A 17,745-nucleotide genomic window follows, 5' to 3' on the forward strand; every position below is an offset into this window, starting at 1 on the left:
AACTTCTAATAGGGTGTGGGTTATACATGTGAAAACATAGTGATTAAGTAAAGTTAAGGGATGTGGCTTTATTACTTAAATAATTCTTCCATTTGACAGCTGAATCCCAAGTAAGTCTCCCATTTTTATCCACACAACTCTAATTCCATGCTTAGTTACTCAGTGACACGGACAAAATCATCCATTACTGAATAGTCAGGTAAATACAAACCACCACTAAATGTAGCCTGATCACGTAATTGGCCTTTACATGTCTTTCCCCTCCCGAGCAATGATGGAAACAATGTTGGGTGATTAATAACCCCTTATGATTATATTTACCAAGTACGCTACAGAAGAAAATATAAGCAATACAAAAGTGTATTTGCTGCAGCAGAGGCGTTCAGTGGCATGCTGGAGCCTGCTTCCCTGGCAGGGTAGGACGGTCCTGTGAGGCAGTGATGCAGTGCAGGGCTGTGCTCCTGCGACCCAGCCTCTGGGTGCCCAAAGCCCTGGAGGGAAAGCGGTAGACAAAATCCTCTTTAGAGAATCCCTGACTCCTGCAGATGATAAGCACGTGGTAGCTGAAGTGAAACAAAGAAGAAAAGAAAATATATAGTGTGGGCTGCTTGTAAGGTCACTAAACCAGTGGAGAAGGGATTACTTTAATTTCCCTTTTACCTGGAAAGAAAAATAAACTGAAAAAACAAAATAACCCCACCACCTCTTTAAAGGGTTGGAAAAAACCTGTCTGAGAAGGGAGATAGTTGAAAACGCCTCGTTGAACGCGTGCTGTTTTCCATCCCCCATAAGCAGGCCTTAGTGTGTCTTTTACCATGGCTGGCCTGGATGCAGGCGTTTCACAGCGCTGGAGAGGCGGGGCAAGGAGCAAGAGGACGTGAAGTTTGCTGTGCTGTCCAGAAGATGAAAACACTAGTGCTGTTTATAGAGGGAAACCCAATTCGTCAGCCCAAATGAATTCCTGTGCTAATCCATGCAGGCTTCATGTTTTCCACCAGCCCCAGCCACTGTAAAGACTATCTTTAGGAGGCACAGTGTGTTTGGAAAGGAGCAGCTGGAAAGAGGGGACATTTATGCCAGCTTGGAAGGCTTTCTGGTATGGAAAAAGAGGAATGCTCTCTTGGGTCTCCCCACAAAATTAAAGCATCTTCATCCAGAGCAAAACGATGCCAAGCACAACAAACAAAAGCGGCTTTCCCCAACTCTCCTGGGCAGCCTCACTCCAGGGTTCACAATGGTTTCCATAGAACTTGTTTTGCTATCATAACAAATTCGATCTATCCAGGCATGATGGCGCGCACTGTTTTCTAAAGACAAGAAAATTAATTTCCTCACTTATTTGTCTGCCAAAGCATTTTTGTCTAGATGCCACAGACAGGGACTCCCCAGATAACTAGTGCATCGGCCTGTCGGCTGAACGCAGCATACATCTTGAAAAGAAAAATCCTCGAGAGGTTTTGGTCCGTGTGGCACGATGCGAGTCACCTTTGCTCCGGAGGCTGGGGGAGAGGCTGCCCTTGGCTAATCACTCTCGTTCCTCGGCCCCTGATCCTCCCAAGCTGAGCTAGCATCAGCGCAGTGTGCCTGTGTGCGGCAACACGAGCTTCCTGCAATAAACCAGCCATCAACTGCGTGCCTCTCTCGTTGCATACACAGGAGGAAATGAATGTCTTGTTGTATTGACCACAATCTGTTGAAATGCTAGTAAATATTACATCTAACTGTGATTAAGGGCTAGATTATTTGCATGGCCGGGGTATGCTTCCCCAAAGCAAGACCTGCACTGGAATGTCACACGCGGGAGAGGTTTCTTCCAGCCTTTCCACAGAGACACTCACGCTCAGCAGTGGTTTTTGAAAAGCAGAGATGTTTTTCTGCATGACAGAAAAAGTTGGAGGAGCATTTAATGCTACATCTAAACAAAGACCATTATCAGAACAGCCTGAACTTTTGGAAAGTCTTAATCTTCATCTAAAACTTGCACTGGTTTTGAAGATGGGAAGAGCTATGAAATGTAATCTAGTATAAAACAAAGGTTCACAGATATTAATTTTTAAAACAGACATAATAATAGTTTTGTGTGCTTCTTATTTTAACAATAGCCTGTAAAATTTATACTGAAGAAAAATATGTATTAAAATCAATGGCATTTTTTTAAAAACATATCTGAAAACATCGTAGAAGTTATTTGAAGACACGAAGCTGCAGGATGACCTCAGCAGAAGAGCTCTCATGCAACCCAGCCTACCTAGCTGAAAATCTCACCCTAGTTTGCCTGCTGGAAATCAGTATCTTGGGATGCTTTCTAAGGAAGAAGACAGCACCCACTCAAAGCAAATGAACATGTGTGAAGAAGAAACCAGACAAGAAAAAATTAAATGTAATTTTAAGGAAAAAAGACCCACAAAACACAATGTAATTAAAAAATACAGCTGCTAAAAGTCCTCCTCTGATTTGCGTCAGTTCTGGTTTAAACCAAGCCAGTTTGCTCACCGGACCTGCCCAATGCCTAGAGTGGCCAGCGCTTGCAGACTATTTCCAGCTTTTGCAAACGTTAATTTGTACAAAATTATAATTACTTCATATCCGGTGACGTGAACTGGGGGACTTCCCCAAGAGCTAAGGACAGCTTCCTAGGTTGGTGATCATTTTCCTATACAAATGCTGGGCCTTATTTTTAAGCGGCTTTGGCAGACCCGTGAAAAGTGATTAAAGCACAGCTACGGTAGTGCCCTGTGTGCCCCCGGCAGAGCCCCTTCCCCTGGAAAGCAGCGGCTGAAGGCACTGCCTGTGGGCAAGCTGGGTGTAACACAACCAGACAGAGCGTCTGAGGGCAGGTGCCTTTCAAAGTCGGGACCTTCACAGACACTTTCGGAGAACAGCCCTGCTGCCTCCTGGTAAGAATCAGAAACCCAAAAGCGGCTGATGAGCACCGGGAGGTATTTGACCATAAAGGGAACGCAACGTCTGGTACATCATCCAGCTTCCTCTGGCCTTGTGGCTACGGAGTCTCCTGGAACTGAGCTCTTACAAAATAACCGACGCTGTGTTGCTCATAATGACAGATATTTAACCCAGGGAGGTTTAACTGTCACAATACTTTCACCATTGACTCCCATACTTCTGAAGTGGCTCCCCCTTCATTTAGTCATTCTCACTCTTTCCAAAGAAACTTAGAAACCACCTAAATAAACCAGCACTGATTGAGACATTGCAAATGTCATAAGAGTCATTCATGTGTCTCACTATTTGTCCTACATTTGACTCAATTCATTCACGGATGATGAAGTCATTCATCATTAAGAAATCAAACCAAACCACACCACAATTTGGGAATCTTTGACTAGACTCCCCTGGTAGAGATGGTCAGAGGGAATGATTGCAAACTCACACTCCTGTAATTTACTGCTGCTTTCACCCTGGCCCAAATTATTCTTTGCAGGTTAAAAGCGAAGGTCAGAGTCCTCGCACAAAGGCAAAGCAAGTCAGCACGTAAGCATTGAAAAAGGACTAAACTATGCTGTCACTTTGCTGTGATGTCATCTGGCTATTTCTGCAGGGCCTCAAGGTTTTCTGGTCATGCAGTGCACACTGCTTTGGTGCACAAACAGGTCTGGCACACGACCGCCGCACTGCCAGCACCCTCCACCACCCACGAGTCAAAGCATGCACACAGCTGGGTGGAAGCAAGGGACAGTCCGCTTTGACCTTTACTTCCACACCCGACAACTATCCATGGGGAAAAATTCTCCCTCAGATGCAGACCTATCACTCACTCCAGCGTCCACGGGCAGAAGTCAATAATACTTTTCTCACTAAATCTAGTTCAACTGCGATTTCACTCTAAAGAAATTGTGTTTGTTCAGCTGAGGGCAGAATTTAGCCTGTGTTTTGGAGCGCAAAGTTTCCAAATTAAAAACCCACAGAAGGACATGGCTTGATTAAAATGGGAACTGTGTGGATTAGGAGAACCTGCAGGAAGATGGAGAGCATTAGACCAGTTTCTCACCGAGTAAAGTAGTGTTGCTCTGCTGAGTCACATGGGCATCACTGTGGTAGCCCTTTGATCCTCAGCGGTTTTACTCTAGTTAACAGTAGCTGAAGATTTAACTCTTTTATACCTAACACTGGTTAAATCCAACTCAAGACCAAGTTAGTCTGTTAGCAGACCATTAGTCATGCGAATACAGAGAGATCAGTTTTAATTGCCAAACAGACTGTAGTATTCCTAGTAGACGCGCACCTAAACTGGAGAATATGAATGTTTGCAAAGTTGGGAGTACTCGGATTTAGGGTTTTTGTGCAGACCCTTTTTAGAGAGAGGATCCATCTGTGAAATTCACAGCTGGATGTACGCCCAGAGTTCTGTGCTTGCAAAATTGAAGCATGGGGACTTGGAGTGATGATTCAGACGCAACTGCGTTGTTTATACATTTTAGGTTGGCTTTTACCTTCCTCTGGTTTCTTCTTGGTAAACATAGAAAAAGTTATATTACAAAATGAGAAAGAGAAAGAGTGTGAAAGCCAACAGCTGGTTGAAAATTCAAATTAGGAGCTAATATGCTGGGAAGGGAGTTTTATGGTCTTCAAGTATTTTCTCTTCTTCCCCTACCCCTGACTCTCTTGCTGGCATGACTATAGATGTGCTGCTTGTTTTTCAAATCAGAGAAGTAGGAATGACCTATTAGGTCATCTAGTACCTCTCGTAGCCAGTGCAGGATTGTCTTCTTGTACATTTGTCCAGTCTGCTTTTAAAATTCCTCTAAAAACATACTGCATCCAAATTAGAGCACAGAAGTCTCCTGGAACTGGTGAGTAAGCAGCACTATAAAATGACCAGCAAGTATACGGCCATACCAGCGTCTGCTGGGCAGAAAAGTGGCTAACGCTATTTAGCATTCTCGTAAGAAAACTTTGATGGGAAATTCAGATGATTCACCCTCAATTTTTTATTTTTTATTTTAAAATAGCCAGGGATTTATAAATAATAATAATTATTATTATATTTTCATAAGAAACAAAGTATGAAAAGCAGGTGGAAGAAAAATGGATTTTAAATTAATCACCTATAGGTCTTCATTCTTGTGAGAGAAAAGATCTATACAGACCAAAAGTCCCCCATCAACTATCCATGCTGCCTGGCAGGATTTGACCTTAACTGGAAAAGTTCTGCTTCTGTGAATACTGCTGAGAATCCAGACATTTTTCTATAGTAGAAGACTTCATAACTGGCTTTCAGTTTGCACCATAAACAGACTGTATATCTTTAAGATGGTTATTCTTGCCAGGCATTTTATTTCACAATAGTTAAAGAAATGTGCAGATGTTGTCCAAACTTTTCAAAGCAGCAGAGCTCTTTGCAGCTGCTTGCAAGATTTCAGAAGTGCAGTTCGAAAATGGCTCAAGCTGCCTTTTCACTAGCCTTTGCAGCAGAAGCTGAATCCTCCCATGTATTATATTGTGCTTTAAAGGGAGAAAAGACCCCTACCCTTTCCCACCTTTGCATATTCTTAACATTAACACAATTTGTAACAAGTGAAAGTGTGAAGAGCAGCAATGCCAAACCCAGGCGTTCAGGGGTCATGAGTCAGGTCTCTAATAATCACGAGATTGGTTTTAAAATCATGCAATCAAGCCCCCGCCCCCAACGTTGTGTCATTTTCGTCTGCCTGGATTTTGAAAGAGCAAAACACCAAGGTTCATATGTTTAATGTTTTGGTTTTTCTTGGATCGGACTTGAAAAGATTACTAAGAAAAAAATAACTCTCGTTTTCTGCTGCAGTCACCTGCACAGGGACTTTTAAATAGCTATAAATATTCCAAGACTCACAATGAAATTGCAAAGAATTAGCAAAAGCTTTGAGCTGCCATGTGGATGTAAGCCAGTTCACTGGTTGCACTTATTCAATTACATTGTGCTAATTTTAAAGGGGAGATAACAGGATAAACTGTGAGGACAAATACATACCTAGCTGCAGGTTCCTTATATAGTTGTCAGGGAGGGTAAAACTCCCCTCAGCAAAGCATCTTTCTAATAAATGAATCCAGCACATTGCATCATCTTTGCTGGAAGTTACTAACAGTAGGATTCATTTTGAGGTGGTCAACACACAAAGCAAGCAGGCTGAGCTCGTGCAATTATTGCCCATGTGAAAATCCATTATATTACATAGGCTGTAGCTATCCCTACAAGTTTAGCCAGCTTAGCAACACCGGCATTGCTGGTGAAACCCTTCTTCCAATGCAGACATAGTCATCCCAGTACAAAAGCCTTACAGTGAAACAGCTGGTGGTGGTTCCCTGACTTGGCATAAGCTGTGCTGATTCCAGTGTTTTTACACCGACAGAGCTGTGTCTATACAAGGGCTTTTACCATAATAGCTGTGTGAGCAAAATAAAAAAAAAAATCAACCACCTTAACCAGCATAGTTATGTGGTAAGCTGCCTAAGTGTAAAACAAGCCTTGTTAAAGGTTTCCAAAGAGCGCTTCTCTGGTTCAATGCAAAACGATGAATTTAGCTCTAGAAGGAGTTAACCCCCTTTCCTGCTTTCCACAGTTTTGTTATAAGCCATTTCCTATCCACACATTTCTTGCTTCTCATCTCCAAACCCCCCATTTTTAAAAAATGTTGTCAAAACAGTTATCATTTTGACTGAACTGAGAGAATTTCTGTGTAAAACACCCAGTGTCACCCCTTGCTGGCCGGAAGACCGCTGACTGATTTTTCTTACATCCTGTACTTGCTCCTATGGCAGCTTTGCTCTGTCTCCAGACTTTGCCCTAAGAAATGAGGGTGTTTCTAATAGACACACCTGTTCTTGGTGACAGGTAGCGTATTACTTGCCAGCAATCAATCGTTCACTTCTAGAAAGCAGGTAGTATTCTTTGATACATACAGTATGAAAGGAGTGAGTCTGGTGGAAAGACAGAAAAAGGAGAGAGGAGCTCTGCCAATCCCTCCCTTTAGCGCAATGCGTGTTTTAACAACCTATGGCATAGCCAGCGCTGCCCCAGCTCCTGCACACCCGGGCAACAGCTTCACGTGCCTTTGGTACCCACATGTCTGTGCGAGGGATGCGCAGACCTGGGATCCCCTAGGCAAGTTACAGTTTTACCGGTGAGTTTTTGCATCACATAGGGCAAGTCACTTAAAAGCTCTGTGCCCCACTTCACCCATCTGTAAGAGCTGGGGAAAAAGCTTGTCTGCTTCTTTCTGCAGTGGAATTACTTTAATTCATTACCGTTTCTCTGCACTGGATGAATAGTGTCACTGGACTGAAAACTGTTATTGTTGTTATCCCTTTAAATTGAAAGTGGATTGAAGGAATAAAAGTAAATGTATGGTCTATTTTGGCAGATGTCTTCCAACAGATGGGTGTCTATGGTCTTCTTTATAAGAGCTGTCTGCTGTCTGTGATTCAGACCGTCTAAGGAATGCCATGAGCGTGGAGTAAATGGACAGCAAGTCTGGGAAAGGACTTTATTGTGGTTTAGAAGCTTTCAATTCCCAACTGCATGAACAAGTTCTTTTTTTCAAGTAACTCTTTGCCAGTATTTCAAAACTATCATTGAGAATTGCTTGATGCCTTCCGAAAACAGTGTTTTCTGCTGATAACAGTCCACTGGTTTAGCCTTCAAACCGTGGCATGCCTTCCACCAGCAAATCGCTAGAATTGGGCTTTATTGCCTTGGTGCATCAGTTTGTGGTGGGACCCTGCCCATCAAGGCATCGAGAGAGCCTTCACGTACCCATCCTGCAGTGTCAGTTCTTGGCAGTGGTGCCCGTGGTCTCCTAATGGAGTCTGCATGTTCTTTTGAACAGGAAACGCTTTGTAACACAACTTGCCTGCGGGCACTTACTGCACCAATTAAAGATTCCTGAGCTCGAGAACAAAGAGGTGCCAGTGGAACTATGGTTTTAATCACTTGATTTATTTTCTTCCTTCCTCCACTGCTGATTTTGGATGTATGGGTTTTTCTTTTTCTCGCTTTGTTTTGTTTTGCATGTTTTTAGGCAGCAGGACAGCCGCTCAGAAAGACTGCTGGGGAAAGAGCACTCTTGAAAAGGGGCTGGATTTGTCTGAATTGTTTCTAGAGGTGAAGAAGAACATCAGATGCTAGCCTGCATAACAATACAAATACTTAAGTCTTATTCAGGTATGCAGCTTTTTTTTCTAAGAATCCATGTGAGTTTTAGTAACATGAATGAATTAAATGCTTAACTGTACTAGAGGGAAGGATAGTAAGATACTTTTTAATAATGGTAAACTGAGGTACAGGGTAGTTAAATACTTTGCTGAAAGGCCAAGCTCAGACACAACCAGGAGACCTTCCTCCTGATACACTGATCTTTCTACTTCCTGCCAACAAACTACAGGTTTTTGGGAGCAGAACCGCCTTTTTGTTCTCTTTTCATATTGCGTCTAGAAAAGCAAGACTCTGGCATTCCTTATAGCAGCCTTCCAGTACCAGAAGGGGCCTACAAGACAGCTGGAGAGGGGCTTTTTACAAGGGCATGCAGTGATAGCACAAGGGGTAATGGCTTTAAACTTAGATTAGATACAAGGAAGAAATTCTTCACTCTGAGGGTGGTGAGACACTGGAACAGGTTGCCCAGAGCAGTTGTGGATGCCCCATCCCTGGAAATGTTCAAGGCCAGGCTGGATGGGGCTTTGAGCAGCCTGGTCTAATGGAAGGTGTCCCTGCCCATGGCAGGGGGGTTGGAACTAGATGATCTTTAAGGTCCCTCCCGACCCAAACCATTCTATGATTCTATAATACGACTGGGGCACTTAGATCCTAATGCGACACAAACCCACAATAGCAGTGATCCAAAACTAAAGCATGTAGTGTACCCACGGAGTGCTGTAAGGTCCCAACAGAGAACAGAAACTCTGGAATAAAGTGAGTCAGAGCTTCAAGAATGAGTCTGGTGAATACATAGATTTGCTAGAGTGTTTGAGCGAAATGTTTTGGAGAACGTACATCCTTCACTCTTAGTCAAACTCTGCCTGAGCAGAAATGACCACACCTTCTATGAAAAGTAGTTCTAATTAAAAACAGAGCATGGCTTTTTTTGATGCAAATTGTTGCTCTAACTGAACCACAGCCCATTGGCAACATTCAAATTCACTCCTGTCTAAAATGCCAGGAAACAGGAACATTTCGCCCTCTGCTCTGTATTGCTATTTTACTCTGTATATGGACACATGATGAAAACAACTAAAACCAAACTAAAACATGCTCCTAAAGCCACCATGTTCTGTGCTTTCTGGGGACGAAATCAATAAGTGTTAAGAGAGAAAAGCGGCTTCTCCACAGCCAGGCAGGCGGCCAGACCCCTGGCCCCTGCTAGTGCAGCTCCACTGCTCTAATGCACGGAAGGCTTAAAACTGCCTCCACCGTGCAGCTGAGGTTCCCCCCACACAGGGAAATCCCCAGCTGGCAGCAAGCTGACAGAGCTGGCTTCGTGCCACCCCCTCCTCCATCCGCCGTGCAGGGGCTGGGGAGGGCGAGCAGGATGTTCACAACGTGCTAGCACCCGAGCCAAAGCCCTAAGGACCACGCTGGAAGCGAGGGGGGGGCCCTGTGTCCTGCCTTCCCTCCTGGCTGTACTGACCCTCTCCTTTCATCCGCACACGCACGCCGGTCTCCCCACGGAGCGCAGATGCAGAGTGGGCTGCTGCGCGCTGCGGTGAGAGACCAAAGCCGGCAGGAAAGAACTCAGTCCCCGACTGCTGCTTACTCAGGGCTGACACAGTAGCTTTGCTTCTCGGGTCCCCAGGAGACCTGGGGTTTCCTGGAGGTACACCCTGCTCAGGCTTGTGCCTAACAGCTACCAGCCTAAGGAGAAAAAAGCTGGTCAGAAAAGAAAGATTCTTCCTGAACGTAGAGGAAAGAAGGGATTTGAATTTCATTTCATGCCACTGTGGGGACAGACTGCGGATTTTCTTGTTGTTGAATGAAAGAACACAAAAAGGGACCTAACACACTCCGAATGGTCTTGGATGAGACCCATGGTTAGGGCAATGGTTACTGTGGTGGGGAGCAAAACTGCACAAATTAACACATTGCTCATAGCGAAGGTGATCAAAAGTGCTGGGTGATTTACAAGCACCACATTGCACACCCTGCAGATCCATTTTCTAAAGAAATATCTGCTGTGTCTGAAATTTTCTGTGAAATACATGAGTTCACTATAAAACATCCCTGCTGATCGGCAGTCTGATAAACCACTACACAAGCATCTGCCTTGCTTTTCTCCTCCCCGTTAAAGATTACTGGTGCACCAAAAATAATTTAGAGCTGCTGTATCAAGCAGACAGTTCTGAGTGTCAGATGTGGTTAGATAGTTACTATTTGAATAATGACAATAATTTTTCTTTGTAAAGTAAAAAGCACACAACATGACAGCTGAACCAAAAAGAACTAAATCTAAGGCAGGCAAGTTGATAACATTCAAGACAACAGCTACACATCCATTATCTGTATATGGAAAGAGCCTAACACCATACTTGACACTCAGTCTCTACAAGGCACTTCTAGATCGTGTCGCATCTGAGTGCTTTAGAGTCTGTGATGCATTTATCCTCCTATTGCTCGTCACACGATCCTCGTATCTCTGTGTCGCAGATGGGGAACTGTGGCACATGGCAGCTGAGCGGCTTCCCCAGGGCTACACAGGAAACCTCCGGCCCTGCAGCCTGAGCAGGGGCAGTCCAGGGCACGACCAGTGCCCCAAGCCCTGGGTCACCCTCTTTCTTGATCCTGCCTCACCAAGGGATTTTGGACGGTGCTGCAAATAACTAATTTATTAACTGGGTTTGTGCTTTAAATAGCTAATCTGATTGCTCTGAAGGTCCTGGACGAACTAAGTTCTATTTGTCAACATATTTCTGTAGTTGTTTGTGTAACTTTTACCATTGTTGGTGGTTTTGGTTATGAACAATATTAAGATGAGGCCTTGGCTGAAACATGCTGAGCACTCTCTCATCCTATGGCTTTCACTTGCATTTGAAGCTGATCACTGCTTGCCAGCATTAGCCTGGACACCAGACGGGTCCTGAAGGTTCTCCTGCCCATGGCTTATTTTCACTCCCAAAGTATTTCCAACAATAATGAATCTCTGAGGCAGAAGTGTGTAACAAACGTTTCTCTGCCAAGTTTTCATGAATAGTCCCTTCCTCTGGGGATTCATCTTTACACTATTTGATATCAAAAAGTTACGGATTTTTTTTTTTTTTGACAGAGAAATATGGAGGTATATGGAGGAATATATATATGAAGGTATACATGTGTGGCAATGTCTAACCTGCATCAGTCTCCCTAATGGCTGCATTTCCAAATCCAACCTGTACGACTTGATAGCTAGAGCTTTCCTTCCAGTAAGCACGCCTTCCGTAATTCTGTCTGGGAGGAGAAGGCTGAGAAGTTCCAAGGGGGCTGCACAGGCTGGGCTGGGCACCTCTTGCTCTGAGGTAGCACCAGTAAGAGGAGAATAGGGGCAAATGTCTCCTTCCAAGAAAGCACATGGCAGGTCTCTACATCTGCAGAACAGTCAGAAATGAGCTACAGACATGCTAAAGTTACCATTAAGGTAGCCAGTATGGATGGTACCAGTTGTGCAGCTACTGCACAAAGAGGTCCTCACACATGGCAAAACCCACCTGAGAAGATAGGTAAATACTTGCCATCACCTGCCTTAAGGTCCATGCTGTTTTGGCTACACTGCTGGTGTTATTCAACCTCGAGAGCTTACAGCTTTGTGAGCTATGGTCACACATTTGACTGTAATCCTCCTGTGGAGGTGGAATCAGCTCTTATCTTTACAAGGCAGGAAGTAAAGAGAGGTTACGTGTGCTAAGTCCCCAGTATTATGTGCCCTGTGGAGCAGTGAAGGCTCTGAGCAAAGAACAAACCATGGTCTCAGGAAGAAGGACAAATACTTTTTTTTTACAGCAGGGAAGATAAGAAAGTAATGAAGGGTCCTGCCAGCAGTGGCAGCAGGAAGCTGGAAGAGGTAAAGAGAAATAGCAATTGTGATAGCTACGAGATGTTCTTCTCTGGTCGCTTCCAGGAGAGCTCAAAGACTGGGACAGCATGCCCACTCTGAGAGGCAACAGCTTCAGGAATGAGGAACCAACAGAGCGGGGCTTGTCCCAGGTCACTCAAGAAGTTCATGGCAAAGCTCAGAATAGAAGCAAAGTCCAGAACACCAAGGCTGTGCATTAACCACAAAGGCAGAGGACAAGAGTTGACGAGGGGAGGTCACGACCATAGAAAGGGATGAAAGCTGGACTGTCAGCAGAAATACGGAGAAAGAAGAACAAAGAAGAGGGAGGAGGAAGACGGGGGAAGGGAAGAAGAGCGAAAGGAAGCGAAAGACACCGAAACAGTGATTGCCTAAGAGTCTGTACATCAGCAGCAGTGCAGCGCACTCATGCCAAGCCTGGCTGGGTAACCAGCATCTCAGTATGTATCCGTGAAAAATCACAGCAAGACCTAACAGCTTTATCTCAGAAGAGCTTTCTGGATAAAAGGGATTTGAGGGTAAAGCCTCCATAATCCTTTGGGTTTGCTTTCTTTTAATACTATAAAGCACAAAAATAAACTTTCTAGTCAGGAAAAATATGGCTTTTGTTATGTTCTGAGTCACTTTTCCCCAGCAGCAAACAAAGTGGCTTTTCAATTCAAGTCCTGAACGTTTCAGAATGAAATGTTTTGCAAAGTCCTAAAGTAAATCACAATTCTCCAAGTCACACTTCTAACTAATGTAAACTTACTGAGGTCAGTAAAGAGACTGCACGTGACCGATCTTGCCTGGCCTGACTTGGGTGGCATAATTGATAAATTAATCTCCAGTTGAAATCAATTCAGAATGATCCAGTCAGCCAAGCAGAAGCCTGGAATTTCATTACTACCTTGCTGCTATTCTGCCTAATGGCTCCTCTTAGCACGGAGGTCGAGCACATCCCTTGTGAGCTATGCTGTAGTTAGATGTTACTGGCCTGATTCAAAACCCAGTGAAATTAATTTTGCAGTCCATTTCGGGAGTTCATTTAAGCGGACTTTGGCTCGACTCTTAAGTTTGCTAGCTTTAACGTCAAGATTCTTTCTTTTTTATTTCTTTTACAAGGTTTGTATCAAGTATTTTTAGAAATGTGGAAGAATCTCTTGGCTTCTCAAAAGTATCTTAAAACAGTGTTCAGTTTTAGTATTAGAAAGATTATCTTGCTTTGTTATCATGGGAAGTGGATTTTACTTAGCTATTTTCTTGCAGATCTAGCAAATCTCCTAAATCAAATTCACTGTAAAAACCCAATTCAACACTCCTCTTCAGACAAAGGGACCAGTAAAAACTCTCCGGATTTTACTGGGATGGCACCAAAGCGGTATCAACAACATTTCAAACGCAGACTAATGGAGAAAACCATTCAAACTCTACTCTGCCTACAAAAGCTACAATGAAGACTGTCCATGATACAGCCACAGAGCACTCAGTACCTAAGTTGAAGAAAATAAAACTTTCATGGGCACAATTTCACAACTTTAGGTGAGTTACTGCAGGAAAAATCCCAAACTACTGGGTGCTTACAAAGCACATAACGGTGCACATTCATAAGATCAAACCATGCATGCAGTTGCCTAGACTGAGAGGACAGCAGCAGTGAATATATGTGAAAATCAGGTCTGTACTTCATGCATAAGAACACCCTACATTTGCAGCAATATATCCAGCAACCTCACTCTGCTCCCACCAAAATCAATGTCGGTTTTGCTACTGGCCTTTATGATTGCAGCGTCCAGCTGCACTACTAACTTTGCATTGATTTCCTCTTGCAAGGAACATACTTTAATAAAAGAACCAATCAACCAGATTGCCAATAGCTGCCTACCTAAGAATAAGCAGGATATGTTCAAAGAAAGCTTTACTCTAACTTATATTCATTCCTAAAGGCTAAATCTGCTGGGCTCACAACAAAGAAACAGCATTGTTTTACTTATCAATGTCCTACTGTTCATCTAGAACATCTGCAATAGTTTTGCCTGCAGCACTACCCCATTCATTACAGGCCTTGATAGACTGTTCAATGGGCTTTTTTTTTTTGGTACAAAATGTACAAAAGCATTTTACAAAGTGGACTTTGCCCTGATATGAATAATAAAAAAATAATTTAAAAGTGCATTTTGTTTCAGATTCTCCATTTTCCAAACTAACCTTTGGCAGATGGAAACAAAATGGCAACAGCTTGAAACCTGACAGCTCACTCCATGGCACGAAGCAAGACAGAGGGTTTCTGCAGAACGCTATGTTTTTTGCTTGGCTGCCAAAAAGCATTGCCATCTACCAAAAATGCAGTTGATGAAAGACCAAAATGCAGCATGACCAAACAGCAAATATCCACACCAGTCAAAAGGAGGCCACGTTGGTTTTGTGCAGAGGAACAGGTGGGATTTATAAGTCCTAAACTTCCTCCCTCCCTCCAACAAACCAACCCATACAAGAGAAGAGCAGTGCTTACCGTCATCCAGATATGCTTGGTCCAGATTCTGTTCCTGTTTGATAGTGACTCCAGCTGGCAACACTTCTTTCTGGTCGCTAACCGGTGGTCCATTTTTTGCTGCTCGCTGGCCTGAGGCTGTCTGCTGCTGAATCACGGTAGGATATGAACTCGGACTTAACCTTTGTGCTTGACTGACCTGGGGCTGGCTGGACCTTGCAACATTGGACGTAAAATTTTCACAGCACATGATGTGCTGAAATTCTTGGTGACTTCCACACCTCAGCTGCTGGTTGGTTGGAGAATAGTGAATCACTGGAGAAGACTGCTGGTTGCCTGGAGAGTGGTGGAGCACCGCTGAAGTTTGGCCTGGAGAACCAGCGTGCACCAGCACTGACCTATGGGCATCTGAAATAGCAACTGGTGTAGCCATCAAATTGGATTGCTGGTAGCCCAGCTGGCTCGGGCTAAGGCTCTTGCTTCTTTGGTATATTACAGCGGCTGGATTCTGCTGATGGTATCGAGAATCAGGAGAAGAAAGGCCTGAGCGCAACTGCTGGCAAGGAGCCATAGTGGCCACAAGACAGGAAGGGGATTCGGTGACCATTGTATGCTGTGAATAGTAAGGCTGTGTTACTGTTCCCAGACCACTGTGTACTGTATTGCAGATTAAGGCTGGATCATAGTCATCAATGGGCTCTGTTTTGATTGATGGTACTAGAATAAAGCATGCAAAGGACATTATTCGTAACAAGCTGATAAGAAACAGAGAGGTTTTCCTTGAAGTAATAAGAGATTTAAGCCGTTCATAAGATTTGCATGCGCAAGCTCGCAGACATTGAGTTTAATAAATCATGTATATGCAATCATGGCAGAGTCTCTCTGAAAGCACTCTATACTAAGATGTTCTTTAAAATCTTTAACAATCTATTTAACCACGAATTTCTGAAAATCGAAAAAATCAATACTTCAGCTCATTCTGGAACATAGCAAAATAAGAAGCCATAGATAGGTGTTTCTTGTAGTACTTCCATCTCAAAGGAAGACTGAAACTAGAAATCCTATGACATATACTTCTCTTTTTCTGTAAAACGTTTAACTAGTGGCCAAAGGCACAGTTGAACTACTTCAGACTTTCTTTTTAGTTCCTTTGCTACACATAACTTCCCCAGTATTGATCTTTCTGACACCATCACTTAAAAGACCATGATTTTAGTGAGAGTTGTGTGAATCTTGGTGGTATGGATATATGATGGTCCTCTACAGACAAATTCTCACACTTCTAATGCTTTTTTTGTCAAATCTTCCCCAAAACACAGTACAGAAATACCATACAATGGAAACCATATAACGGTCATGCAACTGGGTTATTTTTTGGAAGTGTACAGTTTTCCTTCTCTGAAATGGTCTATTTTAGGGATCATATTGAGATAGTATTGTACTTCTCAAGAGTATTCCATAACAGAACAATTTAGCAACTATACAAAACCTTCACATTGGTGATATCCTATACAGTTCATAAATTCATGGAGAGGACCACAGGTTTTCAGTCTGGAGGAGACCGAAGTAAGAATCAGAATGAATGTTTGTCCATCCTTAGAAACCAGTCAAATTAAGACATCATTTTGAAGCTTGCAAAAAATCTGGTACTGTTATTTTATGCTTTCTGGTTTCCACAAACACAATACTCTGATTTTCTCACAATATTTTTCTCCCAGCCAAAGCTGAGAAATTCTGGGAATCTCATTAGTAATCCTGTTGCATTTATTGTGACATGGCTCACTGATTCCCAAGAGGAAGAACATCAGAAAAGCATTCATATTTTTCTCAACCAGCCTCATTCTGAAGAATATATATTGCTCATCTTCCTCCATACCAAGCCCTTGTTACTTTCCCAGATCTAATGTTATCTTACTGTCGTACACGTCAGCTGGGGAAGGCAATGCTCATTTTCACAGGGTCACATCGTGTCACAGACTGAGTCTGCTCCCACTGAGGCTGTTGGCAAACTTCCATCAAGTGAATGGGGCAGCATCAGGCCACTGCCCAGATAACTGTCCCCTTAAATTTGTGGGAAATTCCTGATCATAAATCATATGCATCCTTTAAACCAAACAGTTGTTGAGTTCTCAGCTGCACTCAGCTGAATTAAATTAGTAAAATTCAGATCCTCAAATAATGGCAAGAAAACAACATAGCAGAAAATAAAATCTTGCTCATGAGAACTAGGCAACAACTTGCTCTGTCCTTGAGAATTACCTGGGTGATAGGTAAAATGCTGGGGTTGGCTTCTTTTTCTTTTCCCATTGATGACGTAAAAATTCACCTTCACAGCTGTGCGAATGTGCTTGTTACGGTACTCTGGTACTTCTACAAAAAGCATGCTCTGAAACAACGAAGGTGACAATATAGAATTAGTAACTGAGGCTGACTGCAGATTCTTGGATGCATCTCCCCTGTTACACGTCCAGGCATAAAGGAAGAGAAATCTTCCCATTCATCCCTATAAAGAAGGGTATAAAAAGAAGAAAGGAAAAAAAGGGCAGGTGGTGAGAGACTAGAAGATTTTTGGTACTAAGAAGCTGGTTTCTATGTACTGTATTCTTTCGGGTACTTGATGTTTTCCTGAACTTGGAGAAAGAAGTCTCAGCTACAAATAAAACACACAGAATGGTGATAAATGCGGCAGCACTGTTAATCACACTGTGCTTGATAAACAAGTATATATTGCAGAATTCCCTCTTCTTGTTAGAATAAACTTGATTATTCTATAGGCTTTTTACTTATACACAGCCGAATCCTGCTTCCATGGAAATTAACAGTGAGTCTCCCGTTCTCTTCCGCAAGGGCAGGCATCGCCCATGGCAATGTAAGTGCTAGCTCCTAAATGCACTGAACAACTACAGTAAGCAAAGTGAACAAAGAGGCTCATTCCCTTGAAAGATCAATGTTCATTTTAAATACTATAGTACAAATCCTGTCCTGCAAAGTACAGAGCACCCAAGACTTCCATACAGGCGAAAGGAAGTCAGGACAGCCAGCATCCTGTAGAGGACTGGGCTGATACAATATAGTCTTCTGCAAGAACACAAAATCTAGCAGTTATTCAATTTGCTGTGGGTTACTGCTAAATGAATAGTTTCTTTTTGCAACACATTTACTGCTGAAGCATTTGACATTTGTTCATCACAGCAGTAAGATAGCTGCTCTTTCTGCTTTTGAGACGCTCTTTGAAAACTATCC

General features: G+C 43.2%; 1 protein-coding gene across 1 annotated transcript in view; it reads right to left on the reverse strand.

Annotated features, from left to right (window-relative positions):
* The window catches only part of NFATC2 (nuclear factor of activated T cells 2), a 95,217-nt gene that overhangs the window by 20,938 nt on the left and 56,534 nt on the right, over nucleotides 1–17,745 (reverse strand). Inside the window, exons 8-9 of the mRNA XM_075166538.1 lie at nucleotides 16,762–16,888; nucleotides 14,524–15,219 (exon numbers count right to left, since the gene is read on the reverse strand). Of these exons, the coding sequence (XP_075022639.1) occupies nucleotides 14,524–15,219; nucleotides 16,762–16,888 (823 nt within the window). The remainder of the gene's footprint in view (nucleotides 1–14,523; nucleotides 15,220–16,761; nucleotides 16,889–17,745) is intronic.

The sequence above is a fragment of the Calonectris borealis genome, chromosome 17 (genome assembly GCF_964195595.1).
Source record: "Calonectris borealis chromosome 17, bCalBor7.hap1.2, whole genome shotgun sequence".
Taxonomy (NCBI): Eukaryota; Metazoa; Chordata; class Aves; order Procellariiformes; family Procellariidae; genus Calonectris; species Calonectris borealis.